The sequence below is a fragment of the Barbus barbus genome, assembly GCF_936440315.1.
Source record: "Barbus barbus genome assembly, chromosome: 1".
Lineage (NCBI taxonomy): Eukaryota > Metazoa > Chordata > Actinopteri > Cypriniformes > Cyprinidae > Barbus > Barbus barbus.
In genome coordinates, this window is record NC_136729.1 from 40403912 (window position 1) to 40418060 (window position 14149).

General features: G+C 38.5%; 1 protein-coding gene across 6 annotated transcripts in view; it reads left to right on the forward strand.

The window, feature by feature from the left end:
* Positions 1 to 1651: 1651 nt before the first annotated feature.
* LOC306854703 (neogenin-like) overlaps positions 1652 to 14149 on the forward strand; it is a 158493-nt gene continuing 145995 nt past the window's right edge. For 5 of the 6 annotated variants that reach the window (XM_079392915.1, XM_079392913.1, XM_079392917.1 and 2 more), the window contains exon 1: positions 1658 to 2133. In XM_079392915.1, coding sequence (XP_079249041.1) covers positions 2061 to 2133 — 73 coding nt within the window. In that variant the 5' untranslated portion in view covers positions 1658 to 2060. Of the gene's footprint in view, positions 2134 to 14149 lie in introns of all 6 variants that reach the window. The other variant, XM_079392916.1, reaches the window with a different exon arrangement.

Here is a 14149-nt window from a genome sequence, read left to right on the forward strand (position 1 = left end):
TTACTCTTAAAATTAAAGAAAAAATCCTAGTAAAGAAAAAAGTAATTCAGAAAGCATCTTAACCCTTAAAAGAGGTCTTAAGGTCAAACTTGTTAGGAGTATGGACGAGGACTTTTAAGGGGCTTAAGAGTTTCTTTAACAGCGGACAAAATGGACGAAAATGAAGAGGGAGAAGAAATGTGTTGCACACAATGCATGACAGTGAGTTAATAAGACACTACACATTAGTTCGTGCAGGAATCATGTTTGTGACTGATCTTATTGAATACATGCTAACATCTCATACACCGCGCAGAATTGCCATAGCGCCAGAAATCAGTACAATTCGGTTCTGTCCATCATTCCAACATTCATCTTTCACTTCTGTCTAGATAGGAACAAATAGAGGCCCTTGAAATCCACGCAAGGCTCTTGCAGAAAGCTAGGATCTCTGTTTTCTGGCTAAGGAACACACTGAGGCGATCCCAAAGGTTCAAGCTAATCAAGAGTAGCATGTTCAGCTGCCAGTGGTGAGAGATCACAAATCACTATTAGCATAAAATAACTGCCAGCACCTCATGTGTACATCCTATACATTGCTGCAATTTCACCACAGCAAATAATGTGTAATACACTAGAGGTAAATGGTGAATAATAATTGCTTATGCAGATTAAAAAGGATGTAATGTTAGTGAGGTGAGCAGTGCATGGTTAATGTGAGAATTGCCTCTAATATCCTGTTCACACCCAAAGGATGAAAATATATACATAACATTTTCACTGAGGAATATACTCGCCTTCCTTCCATGCAATGATCTGTTTTACAGACATGCACCATTTCAAGTTCCTTGAAGTAACACAACGGCACATGAACATGGTAATCATTCAGTACCATGGTTTTACCATTCGATACCATCACTTGTCTAGACCACATTTAATTGAGTACATCTGACAGTAGATGGAGCTCTTCCAAGTGAATCTTTCCAAAGCTGATTTGAACACGTGTTGCATTTTCCAGAATAAACTGATTTTTGTCACATTGCAGTCGTTCAAGACTTTTATATGTCAAAACAACAACAAAAAAGTCTTTCCATGAAATATATTCTAAAAATAATTTTGAGAGAATATTTCAATATGAATGCTGGCTACTAGAACCAGTTATATTTTGATATAGCATTTGGAAGCCTGTGATAAATTATGCCACTTGGCAAACATCATATAGAACAAGAGTGTGAGTATAGAGACGGTTGGCACAACATAACATCCCCATGGGATGGGTTGGCACAACGGCCCAACATAACTTTAGTCTTTAATTAACTATGAAATACTCATTTGTGACATTGCATGTGTTTGTTTTAGAACTTGAGCATTTGCAACTAGATAATATTTGTTCCTCCTTAATGTTGTTTATTTATTTAGTTATTTTATCAAGTAAAGTTTTAAGTTAAGCTTTACAAGTGTAAGCTATGTAATATTAATAAAAGGTTTAAACAACAGGTTGCCAGATCAAGGATCAGGTAGATCCTTGTGTTCAAACATATGGATTTGAATTTAAACTAAAGCATTCAATTGTTTAAGAGAGCCAATAAAAATGACTTGTTCAAGATGGTTTAAAGCCATTCCAGGCTTTTGGGGTGGCCACGTGAGATGAATCCTGATCTCTTTGTGATCCAGTTCCGGTTTTCCCAAGGTCTGAATCTGAATTCCTGCTGTTCTCTTTCAGTGATCAGTGAAAAATATCTCGAACCGTCCTGACTGGCTTTCTCTCTCTCCTCACCTTTACGCATTATGTCTGCACTGACGCGTCTCATTTCGCTCCTGTGCAGCTCGGCGTTGGTTTAATCTCGGAAATATGGATTGACTTTGATTTTCCTCGCTCGCCTGTTGAAGTTTTAAAGCGCATTTCTCGGGCTGATCGTGCCTCTGCTCAGCGAGCTTCATGCTTCCCTCGGCAACTTTCGGAAGTAACTCGTTCCGGATGTGTTCACACTGTTGAACTGATCCGTGCGCGCGATCAGAAGGATTTTAAACACGGATTGAGTTCGAGACTTTTCACACTTCTTTTATTTGTGTTTAAAGTGATGGCGGAGCGGGGAGCCCGGCTGCTCCTCTCTCTTTTCTGCCTCACAATCACCGCTTCACATGCTGAAAAAGGTAAGATTCACGAGCGTTAAAACTTTCTGTAGTGCGACCCGCCGTCTGTTAGTGTGAAAGTGACAAATGTGTGTAAATTTATGCAAGACTATGTGTGACTAACATTTAATAACTTCTACAAAATGCAGTTCATCGAACACGCTCTGTTCAGACAGCCTCATAAATCAAAACATATCGCTTTTTAATCTTTATGTTTGCCCTGAAAAGAAACATTAACTGCAAAGGTGTGATCTGCATTAACACCTTCACATTTTCACCTGAATAGAAAACCTCATTCCTTTATTAAATAACGAGTCGCCACCTGGTCAAATCTTTTGCATCATATCATACTTGGTTAAACCATGATATTGATTTTGTACAGAGTCGAATAAGTCGAATAGGATATTTGTTTTTACTGCAGACTTGCAAGAGAAAAATGTGTTTTGGGAAGAACATCTATCCTATTTATTTTGGTGGCTGTACAATTCTGGGTTGAAGAGTGAAAGTGAACAAGTTTCCTCTGCTTGAAACCAAAAAGAATATACCAGGGACAAAAACCATTTCTTACATATATAATATTTACACTGAAAAGACCGCTCCTATACCTGAAAAAGGTGCATTTATACAGATTGATTAAAGCTGCACATAGGCAACATAAATGTTTTACACTGATTATAATTTCTAAAACATTCTAGGAAATCATGAATACATTTTATGAATAATTAAATATAAACTGACAATAGCAAAGTTAAAGATTGCATTTCATTTACAAAGAGCCATGCAGCATCAGAGGCGTCTCTGATACAGGGACTGAGCAGGATCAGAGCTACCAGATTTGATTTTAATACTGTTTTATGTGCCATCGCATTGCATTCTGGCACAGAATATGGATCCAGCATAGAGCAGCGTTAACTCAGCTGTGTAAATATGCCTTTAGAGAAGGTGGTTGTGATTTTTGCTTCAGAGCAAAGAAATCGAATCTATCAATCTTTTGTTTGCATTCATAACATTTGTTGAAATTGAATATGAAAAGGCTCACATTTAATTTGCGTGATGCATCATTTAACTCTTTCATTAGTATTGGCTGCATGCTTTCACTAGTTTGGATCTGTGAGTTTGTTTATTAGGATCACGTATGCCTGTGAGAGCAGGCCGTAGTGGAGTTTGTGGCTGGGCTGTCTTGCGTGCGGAGGCTGATGAAAGCTGCTCTGCTGCATGAAAAGCAATGTGCTGTGTTAAAAAATCACAGGCTTTGCTGGAGATCAGTACAAAAGAGAGGAATGGGGGGCTGGGTGGAATGGGCAGACTCTGTCTGGAAAGTAATAAAACCAAGAGATTAAGGGGGGGAACGGGGAGTTCCTTTGGGAGTTTTGATTGATTCCAGAGAATTGGACCTACATGCGGAGAGCGAGTTTCAAGTTACTAATTGTGGGGTCCCCTTCTGAAAATATGTGTTTATTTGAAACACGTTTTTTTTTTTTTTTGAGGTCCTGAAGCACACATATGTGAATCAAAAGCAGTTTTCAAAGTTCAGGTGACCTATATCTCACTGATAAAGGTATTCCAACTTTTCATTGTGCTGGAAAGGAAATGGGCATGTCTTCATGGAGAGTTTTTTTTTTGTTTTTTTAAAAAGTTGTCATTGCATTCTTTTCACATCCCATCTTATCTGCATAATCCTGCCGGGAGAGAATTGTGTGCTGATGGCTTCCCTGTAGACAATGTAAACATCATGCTAAACTGTATAAACACCCTCACAACCTTGTCTGCAACCACTCAGCGCTGTAAGTGATCTGCTTCCTTCTCAGAGGCCTTCATTGCACAGACCCAAGCAGGACCTCAACAAAAGGACATTCTAACAACGTTTTTTATATATATATATATATATATTTCATTATCTTTTCATGCACACAGTTTGGATAAGCTACAACAGGTAAACGTCAGCTGTGTGGATATACTTTACTATTAATAAAAACTATGCTTAACTACCAATGTAAATCTAAACTACAATTGTTCTGAAATATTGGGAGACGACTCGTTGCTGTGGAACTTTACTATGACACCATGTAACACCATGTACAGCACACAGAGCTTAATTCCACATTTTAATTATGCAAACTTTATTTTTGGTTTTGGTCTTCAGCTAAATGACATCTTTAATTTTGGAGTCAGTCAAAATATAATTTTGATGCCTCACTATTATCACTACATATACTGTATTACTATTTTATTTCTATTTATTTATTTAAGAAAAAAAGGTACCATGGCAACACAATGTTGTTTGTTCTTTAAACTTGCTTAAATTATTCAGTGCCATAGTATCTTTCTAATGGCATCACTGGAGCATGGTACCAGCAAAGTGCTTTTTAGTAAAAGATGTGTTGTATTTAGCTTATTTTCAGAATGTAGAGAGATCTATTTTTATCATAGATAAATGGATGCCTTTTCTGGTAATATCCCGTCAGTGCAATAGCCTGTTTGGCCATATAGCGGTGCGCTGTTTTGCATTATAATTATTATCCAAAGTCATCATTACTGCTGCAGCTGCATGTTTTCAGATGTCAGTGAACAAAGAGGATCAATATCACAGTAACAAATTAAGTATTGTCAGCAATTGAATCTCGCTGGAAATAGGGCGTCACAATAAGCTCCAGCTGAGAGATCTAGCCTTCTGTATTCTTTATTAATTTAGATGGACAGTGGGCCCTTGGCTAATTGCCTAATGTGCAAATGAAGCCTTGATAGTAGCATGTAAATGGATTATGATTGATTGGAGTTATTTGTTTATTGCACTAGCGGCAAAAGTGCTGATTTATAATTTGACCTGATATTTGTCAATGTATAATTTGGGGTTCTTTGTGAGGAAATCAAACCCTTTCATTGTCTTTGTTCTAAGCGATATGGCATTGCGTTGGTATGTTTGGGACGGTGTGTGTACCTACTATTTCATACTATGTTATGCTAAATTGATTTGGATTTGAATTAAATGGAATTGAATGGATGACCTACTACATTCCCCAAAATGAGGATACAACCAGAGCACACTTCATAGGATACTGTATCTCAGAATGCAATGCACTTAACTTTTTCTGCTATCTACGTGGATGGTCAATATCATCTGTTTTTTTATTTGCCATTAGATCAGACAGTGAAATTTTAATATTTTGTTTCGATGACAGAATATAAGTCGTGGTTTCAAACAGGCCACATAGTGAGATGATATGGCATACTACAGTTTGAAATGTTTAATGTTGCATGCTGTTTCAATTATTATTAAAAAAAACATTGTGTAGTATATACTTCACAGTGTATAGTAAGTGGTACGTAGGCTTTCCTTTACTAGATTGGCTGTGCCAGGAAGCCTTAACATCAACACAGATTGCTTACCAGCATTTCTTTTTTGGTGGTCTCTAAATTGAGGTATGAATGATTAGAGCTACTTGTGATAATTTTAGTCCAATTATTGAAATGGTGAGTTTCCGCTGTATGAGATTATTGGAAAGATTTCTGACGATCCAAGCCAACCCTGCTCAATTCTGCGCCATTACCATCAGTAGTGTATCATTATGTTACTGAGTGCACTATTTTAGTGTAGCATTTGAGAAAATGACCAGTCTACGCAAATACACATGAGGTAATGTACGGCTTTTTGTTGTTGTTGAAGGAATTCCGATGAAATGGTCCTGCCTACGGAATGTTTGGTGGTCAACACCCTCATTTGGGATCTGCGTGGTTGCAGTTCCCAGTGGATCTCTGTTTGCGGGTGAATTCTTGCTGCTGTGTCTCTTGCCAGCCTCAACAGCTGGAGAAGATTATGATGCACGTGTGATATGAATGCTTGTACTTGGTGAAGTGAAGCAAAATCCAACTAGAGGTTCTGATAAGCCATTTGCAGTAGTGATCGACCGATATTGATTTTTTATAACCGATACCGATACCAATTATTTGCATGTCTATGTGCCCGATAACCGATATGCAGAACCGATATTTATTTACTGTTATAAAGTAAATAAATGACTGCGTGAAGTAAGTCCATACTTCACTTTGGTTTTTCCTCCTTTCAGTCATCTTAACAAAAAATGTTTTGAGAATTAGCAGTCTTTCACGCAGGGCTCTAGACTCATTCTTCCCACTGATCTCACTTTTGCGCACGAGCACATAATTTGGTTGCAATTTGTTTTTTGTTTTTGCTACAACATTTGATTAATCAATGCATGCTGATGAACTTTTATCATAGTTTATAGTTATATGGTAACGAAAGTTTTCAACATTCAACTCGTTCTTTTTCATCTGTATTATTTGTGATTTAAATTTTGTGAACAGGAATTTCTTTTTTCGTGCGCTTTTTACTTTCAAATTTGCGATCTTGGTGTCACATTTTACAAGAAAAGATCATTGTCTGTTTTGCTTATATCTATACACCTTTAACTTTTTAAGACTAAAACAAAAGATGGATTCATTGTTATTCTTAATTAAAAAGCGCAACAACAATAAAACAGTACGTTGACAATGACAAACTCTTACATAACATTTATCAACAAAAACGAATAAGACGAGGCATGGCATAGGACACACCACATGCTGTACTATATACCTAGTATATTACAGAATGTTTAGCAAACTCTGAGGAAGCAAATAAATATTAATATATATTTTTTTTTAATTAAGGAAAGCCTCCATAGCATAACCTGAGGTAAACAGCAAAGATAACAAGCTTCTCAAAACGAAAACAAAAAGAAAAGTAAAACTAAACTGGCTGTAGCTGACAGGAGTTTTTTCTACAAGAATACCACCACGTTCACCTTCTCTGGTTTAAGAAGCGGTCTTTTACTTTAGTTTGAAAACAAATCCATCCGTTGCGCTCCATCCGCGACGCGCACCTTCACGCTCGTGCTGACGCGGCGAGTATGAACCAGGCTCTACCCACTAAGCGCTCGGCTGAAAGCACCTCTCTTCACGTGATCAGTGAAATCTGACTCCTGCTATAATGTGCTGCGGCTGGCAGCGCGCGCTGTATGAAGCAGACGCTTTGGAGCAGCGCAGACCATGCACTCGTACAAATGCGACCACGTCAAATTTTAACTCGCAAACAATTACCATTTTGGTCGCAGTCTAGAGCCCTGTCATGTTCAATTTAATCTTCGTATTACAACAATAAAAAAACATTTTATTTATAAAAAGCTTTAGCAGCAACACTAATATTAGCAGTAAGCAAAATTAACATAGAAAGTCTAATGTTTTCAAATGGAGAAAATAAAGGAAAGGAGTCATATCAACTTAATTTTTAACTACAGTTTTAGTAGGTTTATAAGCTGTTTAATAGGATAAAGAGTGAAGAATAATTCACTGGATAATGTTAATTCACGGAATAATATTCTCTGGAATATTGGAATATAACAAGCATTGTATTTTATTGCATTTCTCAACTGGCATGCTCTAAATTATGCTGCTGACAGCGCGGTTTATCTATGCATTTACACAGAACTATAGGCTACTCAAACTGCGATCGATCGCGGAGATAATAAATAATTAATTTCCATAGAGTTGTATTAATTTAGATGTTTATAAACGAAATAATGGTTATATAGTAAGTGTTAATACAATTTAGGGTGCTTCAAAAAAGTGAATCTTGTTAAAAGTTACATGCGGTGGCCGAGCTGAGCATTTCTTGAGCATCAACTGCTGAGTGAACTGCAATATGAAAGCGGCTTCACGAGACTAATGATGAGCATATAGACAACAGAGAGAGAATTACATTCAATGCTTTTCTTTCCAACATGCAATCATTCATGGCTGTATTATTTAATTCATGCAAAGTTACGTCTTTATTGGGAGAGGACTCGACGGATTATCTATGTGACTCCGACTTCACGAGACTAATAGACCACAGAGAGAATTAAATTCAGCGCTTTTATTTCCACCATGTGCTAATTCATGGCTGTGTTATTTCAGGCAAAGTTATAGCCTATCTTTATAGGGACAGGGCTTGACAGAGTATCGTATTTATCATATTTCTTAGAGCCAAGTTGCATTTAAACTATATATCAGGCATTTATGTAATACATCTAATTTGTGCATTAATGCCTGTAATATTAAATAGTTTACTAACTACAGCAAATCAAGTACCTGCACGCCGTTGCTGTCTCGTCTCCCCTCAGATGCGCTGCAATTGCGATCCTGCGCGCAATTCTGAAAACGTCCACAAGATGGCGGTGTTTATCGGGGAATCCGATATTACAAAACCGATATTCGATTATGGAAAAATGCTTAAATATCGGGAAAACTATCGGTAAATCGATATATCGGTCGATCTCTAATTTGCAGTGCCGTCTTCTTGGTGTGAGTGTGTTTACCCTTACAAATCCAGAATTATGCTAATATTAACTGTATTTGAATAGCTCCAATTATGAGGAGCTATACAGTATGATTTTTTTATTAGTAAAGACACAACACTATTACTATTGCTCATATTTAGGGTTAAAGATTTGAACAAACTTCTTAGACTGTAACTTGTCCTGCATCAGTTGTTTTGAAGATGCAAATCATAATCCAGTCTTGGTATTGGATATACACTCACTGGCCACTTTATTAGGTACACCTTGCTAGTACCGGGTTGGACCCCTTTTGCCTTCAGAACTGCCTTAATTCTTCGTGGCATAGATTCAACAAGGTGTTGGAAACATTCCTCAGAGATTTTGGGCCATATTGACATGATGGCATCACGCAGTTGCTGCAGATTTGTCGGCTGCACATCCATGATGCGAATCTCCCGTTCCACCACATCCAAAAGGTGCTCTATTGGATTGAGATCTGGTGACTGTGGAGGCCATTTGAGTAAAGTGAACTCATTGTCATGTTCAAGAAACCAGTCTGAGATGATTTGAGCTTTGTGACATGGTGCATTATCCTGCTGGAAGTAGCCATCAGAAGATGGGTACACTGTAGTCATAAAGGGATGGACATGGTCAGCAACAATACTCAGGGAGGCTGTGGCGTTTAAACGTTTGCCAAGAAAATATCCCCCACACCATTACACCACCACCACCAGCCTGAACCGTTGAGACAAGGCAGGATGGATCCATGCTTTCATGTTCTTTACAAATTCTGACCCTACCATCTGAATGTCGCAGCAGAAATCGAGACTCGTCAGACCAGGCATCATTTTTTCCAATCTTCTATTGTCCAATTTTGGTGAGCCTGTGCGAATTGTAGCCTCCGTTTCCTGTTCTTCGCTGACAGGAGTGGCACCCGGTGTGGTCTTCTGCTGCTGTAGCCCATCTGCTTCAGGTTCGACATGTTGTGCATTCGGAGATGGTATTCTGCATACCTTGGTTGTAACGAGTGGTTATTTGAGGTATTGTTGCCTTTCTATCATCTCTAACCAGTCTGCCCATTCTCCTCTGACATCAACAAGGCATTTTCGTCCACACAACCGCCGCTCACTGGATATTTTCTCTTTTTTGGACCATTCGCTGTAAACCCTAGAGATGGTTGTGCGTGAAAATCCCAGTAGATCAGCAGTTTTTGAAATACTCAGACCAGCCCGTCTGGCACCAACAACCATTCCACGTTCAAAGTCACTTAAATCCCCTTTCTTCCCCATTCTGATGCTCGGTTTCGGTCTTCACCACATCTAGATGCCTAAATGCATTTTGTTGCTGCCATGTGATTGGCTGATTAGCAATTTGTGTTACTAAGCAATTGAACAGGTGTACCTAATAAAGTGGCCGGTGAGTGTATATTGGCTAATATTAAATATTTAATTGTAAATGCTCATTTCCCCTATTTTTACAATAATACTCTGCATCGGCCAGAATTTTACATCACTTAACTTGATGAGTACACCACTTAAGTACATCACTTAACTTGAAGGAGGACCTGTAGGGCCAAGAATCTTAGTTTGTTATGCAACAAAGATGTACTAAAAACTGAAAAGGTTTGGCTTTGTGTTTTTGAAAAGTTGCACATACAGACGACAATGTTGTGAAAATGATCCCTGCTCACACAGATTCAAATCACTAAAAATGTTGTATTGAGCATGTCAGGCCTGTAGTTGGCTATGTTACTTTGTAATGAAACACTACATGCCTGCACACAACACGTAATACACATGTGCATGATGTTACTATTTTCACAAATTTGCGTTTTTTGTAGTTTACAAGACAATAATGGTATTGGTTTTTTTTTTTTTTTTTTTTTTTTTTTTTTTTTTTTTTAAACTTGCCTTTTGAAACCCACTTTCAAAAGCAAACACAGCTCAGTTTTCTTTAGAAAATAATGTTTGTGTGTGTGATTTCTCCGCAACTTCTGGTTTTCTATTCTGCATATTTCACAGTCAGTACCATACCGCTGATCCCAAATGCTGAACTAGAGCACATAAGAGCTCTCAATTGCGGAAACCATTTTTCCATGTGCAAAACTGGTCTGTTCTCTGCTCAGTCCAAATAAAACCCATTTATTGCTGACCCAGTTTGTTTGGAATGTTTAGATTTTGTTCTTTCCAACAATGCATGGGCAGCTTGGTTGCTCACATGCACTACCAATACCATATTAATTAGTATTGTTCTCTCTCCATCTTCCTGTGCTGCTAGTTGAGCTGTCATGAAATGGGGTCTGCTTTCTTTATGGCCTGTTGTGTAGCATTTCACTTAATCACAAAAATCTGAAAGGACCAGTCATTACAGTCTCCACACACCTGCTGAATATGCTGACAAGCGAACTTGTTCTATAGTTCCCTAGATTCGGTTCCCTGTTCTCAGCGGTAAATGTTATAGGTGAGTAACAACAGCATGAACTGATATCTGTGCCAAGTGTCCCGGCAGACTAAAGCTGTGAAATCATTGAAGGTGATTGAAGCACCCTATTGTAGTTGCACATTGCTTGAACACTGATGACGGGTGCTGCAGGGGCCCTTCCCTCACGGCTTTGCAAAAAGGCCTCAGTGTGGCAGAGAGCTGTAGTCTGTAGATGTATCACTGAAGATGGATTGTGAATAAGCTCAGTGCCAGTCTGCCTGAACTCAGCTTGTTGCTCTTGGCAGCTCAAGATGTGCTTAAGATCTTCTCGACGCGCCATCCTGAGGTTGGCTTTTGGTTTATCGCAAAGGTCCGGAAAGGGCTCGTCATACCTGCCTGCTCAAAAAGCAAACACACTCCTTCCTTTGCTTAACCAAGGAAGTGTGGAAAATGGAACACTGGGTCTCGAAATTGAAATTAGTAACATGAATTTTCCAGTTGTCACTAATCAATAAGGTGTAGCTAGTCCACCTGAAAATTCACATTTTAATATATTTTACTATTACAGTCTTATAAAATGTATATATCTTCTTTGGTTCCGCAAGATACAAAATTGGAAAATGTAATATATTGATTGATCTTTTTTATATTACAATGAATGTGAACTGCAGCTGCAAGCTTTGAAAAAGACTGACATAGGAGTGAATAAATGGTGGAATATTCTCTGAATATTTATTTGACAAATAAAGGCAGGATGTGTCAAGGTTTTCGCTTAAAGAAATGGTTCCTTAAGATGCTTTTCTGAATATATCTGTTAGAAATAATGCATGTTAATCATGTATTTCATATTTGAAATGTTTACAGAATCTTTGTTTTTTTTAGCCTAGGTTACATCATGTGCTGTGAATACTGTATCTTGACTGAACTGAGTCTTTTAAAGAGGTCAGGTGGATACAGTTGTTTTTATGATTGTGAGATATCCTCTTTATTCTCTTTATAAGTCCTCGAGGAGGCCAGGAAGAGCTGTGCTTTACTTTCATGGTGTTTCACATCACACCCAAATTAATGCAGATTTTTACATTTTCTAGGCATAGGTATGGCGTAAGACAGTTTGGGTGGTTTCTAGGGTTTTCTTGTTTCCATTTATAACTTCTAGATGGTCTTGCAGCTGCAGTGCTTGCAAGATGAGATATGAAGAATTTCCTCCCAATGGTTAGGATCAGCGGGAATGATGGAAACCAGCTGCTCTGGGTCCCTGACCTCAAGAATTGACCTCTGACCCTATGATGGATAAATGCAACTAGAGAAAAAACAGCCAGGGGAAGAAGATAAAGCCAGAAAAGCACCTGCAGAGTAGGCCTGACATTCCAGTACTGGACCCATGGACACGTGTCACATGATCACACTGAGTGAGTTTGTATGGAAGGGGGCCTCATTAAAGAGCGGCCAGCTGTTACTGTACATGCCATATGAGCTGTTTTATGGAAAAGACTTGATGAAAATGCATATTTGACCAACTACCTGTGGAATGAGTATGCCTATGTGGAACCTGCACCTACAGAAAATCCACGGAAAGCTTCACAGGTTTCCAGAAAATGGTAATTTCACAAAAGTTTCATCCAATCTGTTTCTTTGGATTACAAAAATATTCAGTGTAATTATTGGAGGATTTTTTTCCCCTTTATCCAACATTTCATTAGTGACTCAAAAGTAATTTTCTTTTGAAAAATTCTAAGCACACTGAGTGCACTAGTAATTTTCAGCTAGTATTAAGAGTTTAGTACTCTGAGCAGTTTAACACATTTCACCATTTAATTTCATTCTGCAGTATTTTTTATGCAGATTGCATATGGGCCTTGAAATAAGTAATTGCTGCTACAGACCTATGCAAATGTGCCCCTTTTCACTTGGGCACACGAAAATGAAGCAAATTAGCTGGGGGACGATCAGCATTTAATAGTTGAGTAGATTAAAGAAGGCTTCTTTTTTCCCAAAGCAGAGGTACACACATAATATTTTTCTTGTTTCTGTTTTGTCTCACCTTATTATAAGGTTTGATATTGGTAATTGGACAATTTTGGAAGAGGTAGCATTTGCCCATGATTTTCTGCAGTGGTATCGGGCCCATTATGTTCATCAAAACGCAATTACAGGAAGCCACTGTTCCAGGATCTTTTTTACGTATGGTAATTATACAAAATACTACTTTTATCTTCCAATTCTCACCTCTAGACACTTACACAATCGCCCCACTTCATATGATTTAGCCTAAGCAGAATCATGTACACAATAACTTGATGATTGGATAATTAGCAGTTGTAATCAGACGATATAACAGTCATTACCCTTTACAGCTTTTCGGGGGAAAAATAGGCAATTTGGGTTTTATTTTTCTATAGCTAGTAAGGTTTCACAGAGGAATTCCTAAAAGAAGATAAACCTCTTCAGTGGGCAGTGGACCGGGCCGACCCACCCATACCAGCCCACTTCATAGCCTTACTGCTGCTGCCTGCATTCCCAGCATGGCTGGGCCAGTAATTCACGGTCAGGGTGGTGTCGCACATTGCTTGCCGAAAAGAGGGAGGTCAGGGGTTCAATTGCTCCCCCTGGGTAAAGCCTTAGATACATAGTGACTGTACAGCTGCCCCACGCTGACTACAGTGGTAATTAATTTCTAATGAGGGTTGGACCACTCGCTTGTGCCAGCCTGCATTGAGCCCACAGGCTCCAGACATATTCTTCTATGCCCCATTTATTTAAAGAGTGTGTAATATTCTCCAGTAGGTCAAAAGTTCCATTCCGCTTTATGATGTCGACTCTCCTCGTGTAATTTCTCCTAGTAGCTTTTCAACACTTTTATTTTGATTGGATCGCAATATGGTGATATGAAAAAGATTTGTCTTTTTAGTCTTATGTGAGACAAAATGAAGTTTTTTGCACTTCTGTTTCTAGTTCAATAAGCTCATCCCCATTCAATTCATTTTTTATGTAGTTACTCTCTTTCTTTCTCGTTCATTGCTTTGTGGAAGCGCGCCTTCAGCGCATTCAATCGCTTTTAATTAAAGTAGGTGACTTGTGTATTGTGGTTTTGGGTCAGTGCTGAAGCGGCTTGTATTGATAAAATTTCCTGAGAGGAAACTGTACTGTGAAATACAGGAAGCCATTAGGAAGTCTGGGCCTCACATCTATCTGCAGCCAGCAAACACTGTCCAGCCCCTTGTGTAAGCACTATGGATGAGCTTTAGTGCTTATGAAGATAATTTTGTTGTGAAATCAACAACAAAACCCACAGAAAAACACTG